This window comes from Gossypium hirsutum, chromosome D01 (genome assembly GCF_007990345.1).
Source record: "Gossypium hirsutum isolate 1008001.06 chromosome D01, Gossypium_hirsutum_v2.1, whole genome shotgun sequence".
In the NCBI taxonomy this organism is placed as follows: Eukaryota; Viridiplantae; Streptophyta; class Magnoliopsida; order Malvales; family Malvaceae; genus Gossypium; species Gossypium hirsutum.
The window spans coordinates 42,744,804-42,751,591 of NC_053437.1; the positions used below are offsets into that span (position 1 = coordinate 42,744,804).

Below are 6,788 nucleotides of genomic sequence, written 5' to 3' on the forward strand. Positions count from 1 at the left end.
TCCAAAGATCACCTAAAACATATTAAACAAACGAGTGAGTTGGAAGCCTAGTGTGTGACTCAGCCCATAAACAGAATTTTCTTATAACATACACAAATGTAAATACCAACACAAAATTTTACTTATAATGTTCACATATACGAATATCATATCAGAATATCACATTACCAAAAACATATATCAAACCAGAATGTCATATTTCCATAAACATAAACTAGATCAGAGTGTCATATTTTCATAAATATATATCATATCAGAATGTTATATCAGATCAAAACAAATCATACCCTCATTCGCTACACACCATCTCCGTCCAACCAATCACACCAAAAAGGACAACAAAAATCCATTCATCCAATCACACCAGGTTGTGGTGGTATGCAACTCATAATGGTGCAATTGAGCTACCAAACACATATTGTGGTTTAGCTGCCAAAATTGCTATAATACTGCCTCAACACACTTCCTCTATCATTAAAACCCACCCCAATGCACATGCAAAATCGTAATAACATACGTTCATATCACATAGTCGAATTAGATATCATATCAGAATGGATAAGAGAATACATATGTCACATATGCATTACAAAAATAGTCATGCTTTCAAATTTACCAACACATATATTATACATATAGCTCTCTTATCAAACGTATCAACGCATATACCTCATTTCGGGTCTTTTTTAAGTAAAATGAACCCCACGGAGGGTCTAATTACGAACTACAAATCAAATCAGCCCTAAATGAAAATTCCAAAAAAATGGGTCACACACTTGTGTGGTTTCACAAGACCCAGATGATTGTGATAAATTGCTTGTTCGAGAACAAACAACATGTGGCCACGTTCCATATTTATCAATCCACACAATGCCAATGAGAGGATATTATCCACTCTTTAATTGAGCTATGAATTCCACTGTTGCTAGTAAAGTCATGTCATACTGTTGCTAGTAAAGCCATTCCACTATTGCTACAATATGGGCACATTTCCCAACAAAAGAAATGTCAGATTTTTGGGAAAATTAATTAATTAAAATCCCTATATTTTTTTAAACTACCCACTACCCCCACTCACTCCCACTAATTCTGATTAGTTATCTTTATTAGAATTTTCCCCAGAGTTTAAAACAAAATAATTCCACTTTGCACATACAAAATTCGAACATAAGACCCTAGTAAGCTAAAGCCTTACCACTGAATCAACAGGCTCAATATTGTCAAAACTTGCACATGAATTAAATTTAAGCCAAATATAAAGAGATAGAGATAACGTAAAAAATAGAAAAATTCTAAAAAGAGAGATTTGAACACAGGACCTCAACCACACATTCAAAGCACTTATCCACTGAAACAGATCAATTCACTTGACAAAATTCCTACAACATTAATTCAAAAACAGAACGTAATAACTCTTGGTTTCACAAACTCAATTTCTTCTAACTCAATTTTTGATATGTGACATACAAACCCCAAATCTTCTAGTTGACAATGTTCCAAAGTTTCTCTAAATGCCTCCATTCCCCCTCTCTCCCTTACCGCACCCCTTTCTTCTCAAAAGAATAAAGAATCTCGTTAAAGTCCCCCCAACCAACCATGGAAAGCTCTGATCTTGTCCTAAAGCCTTCAAAAGGTTCCAAGTTTCCTCCTTCAGATGACCATCAAGAGAACCATAAAACCCGTAAACCTCCACTTCTCATTTGCACCCTCCTCCTCCACTTCCACATCAATATGGTTAATCGAAAAACTCTTTAAAGACACATTGGTTCCTTCCTTCCACCCTATACTTAGCCCACCCGTTGTACCCACTGTCGATACAACGATTTCATTGTGAAAACCACACTTATGTTGTATACATTCCATCCTCCTACAATTCAGTTTAGTTTCCACTAAGAAGACCACTTGGTGATGATTGGGTTTTAGGATATGTTGAAACCTTCTACAAGCCCGAGGACTCCCCAATCCCTAACATTCCAACTAAAGATCTTCATTGCGTTCGGCCAGCCAGCCTTATAACAGCTGCCGATCTTCTCTGTTGAATAATTGGTCCTTGAACCTCTCTACAATGCATTATATCTAACTTTTCAACCTCATCCAAGACCTTCGATGAAAACCTTGGCCTCTTCTTTTCAACCGATTCTTCTATTGGCTTATCCTCCACCTCTTGCATCCATTGTCTCCCTTTAGGTCCTCCCCAATACCCCTCATTCCCTTTTGACTTCCCTTCCAAATTAAACCCTAAAATAGATTTCACTTGTTAAAACCCTTAGAATTGTGAACATCTCTGATTCCTATCCCTTACTCCTCCCCCCGAATCTTTCCCATCAACCCTGCTCCCAAAAACACCGCTCCTATCATCTTCACTTAGCCAAATAATCTTGGTAATTGCTACTCTCCTTCCTAGCTTCCTTAAAGATAGATCCCATCCTAATTCTAGATATTGATTCGATTTTTCTCCCCTAATAGGGCAGAAACTACCACTATGCCCAATGCGTCCACATAGGAAGCAAAAAAGGGTCAATTTTTCATATTGAAATCTAACATAGAATTGCTTACCCGTTGATGTTATCAGTTTTTTCCTCCACTTTAATGGAACTCTAACATCCATTAGAACCCTTACTCTCATATAATCTCTAAAACCTTTGTTGATTTGCTTCGCATCATAGTCCACAAAGGACCTCAAGAACACTTCAAACTGCTTAGCGGTTATCTCAGAAACCATACATGGCGGCAAGTCATAGATCTAAACCCAGAAAAAAGAATGTACCAATGCTACATCCATCGAATCCTCATTCTCCAATAGACGATGGAACACCAACAGATGATTATTAAATGTCCATGGAGCACCATTAATGACCTTATTTATATCTACTTCATTATAAAACTTAAACAAAACCTCTTTTTGGCCAGATTTGAAATTAAAGCCCCTCCAATCGGATGCCATAAATTAGCCAACGTGTTCCTCATGGTCGGGAAGTGTACCACACTTGCTGTCAAAAAACAACCAACCAAACAAAACTCCTGCCTCGATTCTTCCCTCTGCAAACCTCCATCCACCCTCTTCCTCCCCATCATCAAGTCGCAGATCTGCAATACCAACCTCCATATCAAAGTTAATTTTTCAACCAATGTCCAAATCCCTAATTTAAACCCTCTATTATACTCAGAAAAACATACTCACAACAAACAAAACCCTAAGGAAAATAGAATTATATTAGACTGTGTCACAAGAACAGGCAAAGTTTCAGAGAAAACATGCCAAAACAGCAGACTCCAAGTTGGCAAAGTACACATCATTATAAATTTTTAAATAAAATTGAGTTAAAAAATAAATATAAAAATTATTCACCTCCCCTATTGTCATCCTATTCGACTATAAATCTATAAACTTAAATAATAATAATAAGGGTGTCCATAAGGGTTAATTTCAAGACACGTTTACTAATTCTTTTTTTTTTATCTTTCTCTCTCTTTCCATTAAAAAGTTGATGGTGTATTTTTAATTTTGACCTTTTAATTATAATCACATTTGAAATTTAATCTTCATATTTTAATTTGATATAAAATGTTCTACTTTTACTATGAATTAATTAGTCCAAATTTATTATCCTCCACTATTTCAATTAAACTACTAACATAAATATTTCTTAAAAACGCATTTTTAACACACAAAAAAAAAATCTATCTATAAGTTAAAATGTCTATTTTAAGAAAAAATATATACCTTAATATTTTAACTATGAATTCTTTTGATTTAAAATTTACATTTTATCTAGTAAAAAATATTTTATTAATTCCTTTTTTTAGAAAATACATATTTAAAGGTGTTTGTATATGTCAAATTACGAATCAATTTATCATTATTTTTCAAGCAGTTAAAAGAAAAAAAATAGAAACAAAAAATTATTTTATTATCTTTTAGTTTTTATTTCTACATAATATATTTTATATATATCCGCATGAAAAATTATATTTATTAAATTATAATTTTTTATTTTAAATGATGCATTTATAGGGTTTGATCAGCATGTTTAATTGCAAATTCATTTATTCAAATTTTTTAACTTCAATTTATATATTTAAAGGTGTTGATCAGTGCTTTCATTTATGAGTTAAGATTGCTACTAAATCCGCTCTTTAAAAAGGGATAAAAATGTTGTGAGGCATTTCTTATTTAACACCTTTCCAAATAGACACTTTTTCTTTTATGTCTTTTTTAAAGATTATATATTAATTGTTAAATTTCAATTTTGGTCCTTATATTATGTTTAATTTTGAAATATAATCTCTATTTTTATATAATTTGGTATCTCAACTTTTATAATGTCATTAGTTAATCTAAATATTTTATTTTGATTAAAATATTGAGTGAATTTATAATAATTGTTAATATCATTAAAATTATGTATTACATTCAAGTCCATTACAATATTATCTTATTTTGTTACATGGATACAAATGAGTATTCTTTTTTTTTTTTAATTTCAATATGTCACACTAGAGAATTTAACAAAAAAAAATTAACGGTGTTAATAACTAGATCCAAAAAATAAAATAACTAAATTCCTAAAAATAAAAATATAATCATTAAATTCCAAATATAAGAATTTAAAATATATTTTAACTTTACAATTTAATCCAAAAATAATTAATCCAATGCGAAATCTATTGTAGTAACAAATTATTATTATGGTTTGCATTGATGGAGAGAGAGAGGGTTTGTATTTAAGGATTATTATTATTATAATGTAAAGGTGAAGGTACATAAAAGAAGACGTAGGTGTTGAAGCAACCTCCACATCTTACACAAATTCTCAACATTACATTAAAACTAATATATGAATCACCAAGTAACCATGCACCAATACTTTATTCATAGCTCTCAGCTTCTCCCTCCTACAAAATCACCCATTATTCTCCTTCATCGTTGCCTTCTTATGGGACTGTATACCCTGAAAAGTGTCGAAATTTTACTAGTTAGCCTCAACATATTGGAATACTTTTTTTAAAAATTTTAAAAATATATATGTCATTTTAATGATATCAAATAATATAACTATATAAAATACTTAGTTTTCAATAATATATGCCATTTACTCTAAAAATATTATCCACTAAGATATATTTTTCTTTTTATTTATAGTAATAAAAATTAGCAGTAAAAATAATCATAAACTTAACAAATTATTTTTAAATTTTAATTTATTTTTTAACAAATTATATTAAAAGATTTTTTTCCCCCAAAATGGGTGGTATGAATTCTAGTCTAGTTAATTTTATAAGGGGAAAAAAGTTAAAGCCCGTTTAAAAATGAGAATGTCTTGGACCAGTCAGCTTGGTCTTGATGTTCTGGGGTTGCCGAGCTTGTGCTAATCACTTTAGGGCTTTACGTTTATACCTTTAATCTTCAAAACCAAGCCCAAAAGGAAACATGCACATGCACAATGGCCGTTGTTATTTGCCAGTCTTGAGCCCAAAACATGGCATTAATTTATGTAAATGTTTGGTTAAGTTAAACACCACTTTCAAAAGATAAAGAAGAGAATGAGGTAGTGTACTTACTTCCACATTTTTTGCCAGCTTGCCTGTTCCTAATATTGCATTTTTTGGGAATGGCAATAGCAATCCCAGGCATGATCCCGGCCTGCTTTGCCAATGGTGATAGCAAAATAGCACAAAGGCACCTTGGAGAAGTCCTGAGTAAGGCACCCACCTTGGCGCAGCAAGCTGGAGGAACTTTAGCCCTTGCATTCCGAGCCGCTCCCAGGCATGGGCTTAAGCTTGCTGCAGCCGACCTGATTGGGGTCCTCCCGCACTCTCCTGCTGCACCTGCATCACTGACCAATGCATTCAAACTTATCGAAATCAAAAACAAAACAACCAGACAATAAGGTTTCAAGCTCAAAGCCATCTCTGTTACACTCCGCGAAACTCACTCTTTTTCCACACTGATTTTGCTGACCTCCACCAATGCATATTTATACACATATTTTAATAATAAAAAAAAGGGTTTCGGCCTGTGGGGTGGTGAAATTTGGGTTTAGTGCGGTGGTTGTGGGAGACTTACGTGGAAGCATTTTGTGTCTTCTTCTTCCCTCAGGTTATTCAAGATGTAATGATTAGTTGAATGTTCCCACTGAAAGGATCCATCGCTTGTTACTTTGGTAGATTTTGGTTCATAAGTAGAATGCTATTTCCTTGGCTTTTTGTTAAATTTTTTCTGGCATGTTCTCTTCTTCAGATTGCCTTAGGGTAGGTGGCAGTGTTAACATATGCATCAAAGGGTTTCCGTTATCTTTTTGGCATTCTTGGAGCTTTCAATAATTTGCTCCACTATGATATATTGAAATATATTAGACTATACGTGGCTTAAACTTATTAACCAACTGCTGGATATGACATGATCTCAATAAGAAAAGCATATACTTGACGTATGTGCTCTCCTATATGCTTTCATATCCTAATTGTTTCTTAAATATCAACACCATGCATGATCAATGAAAATCAAAGCAGAAAATAATAAAAACAACATATATTTAGTGACTTCAACCAATAATCTGAAATTAAATCAAGAGTCAAGCAAATTGGATTACAACCTAATTATTAGTCATTATTGTCCCCAAACACACTCCAACTAAAAAAACATATCTTATTACATAATTTACTATTTGCTTCATTTTATACTTTTTTTAGTAAATTTAATATATTTTTTACTATTAAAAATAAAATATTTATTTTATAAATTATTAAGAGAATATATATTGTTCAATATTACCACATTTGTAGTC

The 6,788-nt window shown here is 32.4% G+C and overlaps 1 protein-coding gene across 1 annotated transcript; it reads right to left on the reverse strand.

The window, feature by feature from the left end:
• Positions 1 to 4,718: 4,718 nt before the first annotated feature.
• LOC107921426 (non-specific lipid-transfer protein 4) lies at positions 4,719 to 5,965 on the reverse strand. The gene is made up of 2 exons (XM_016851277.2): positions 5,563 to 5,965; positions 4,719 to 4,952 (listed from the first exon to the last, which is right to left on the reverse strand). The coding sequence occupies exons 1-2, from the start codon at positions 5,909 to 5,911 to the stop codon at positions 4,936 to 4,938; spliced, it is 366 nt and encodes a 121-aa protein (XP_016706766.1). The 5' UTR covers positions 5,912 to 5,965; the 3' UTR covers positions 4,719 to 4,935.
• Positions 5,966 to 6,788: the final 823 nt, after the last annotated feature.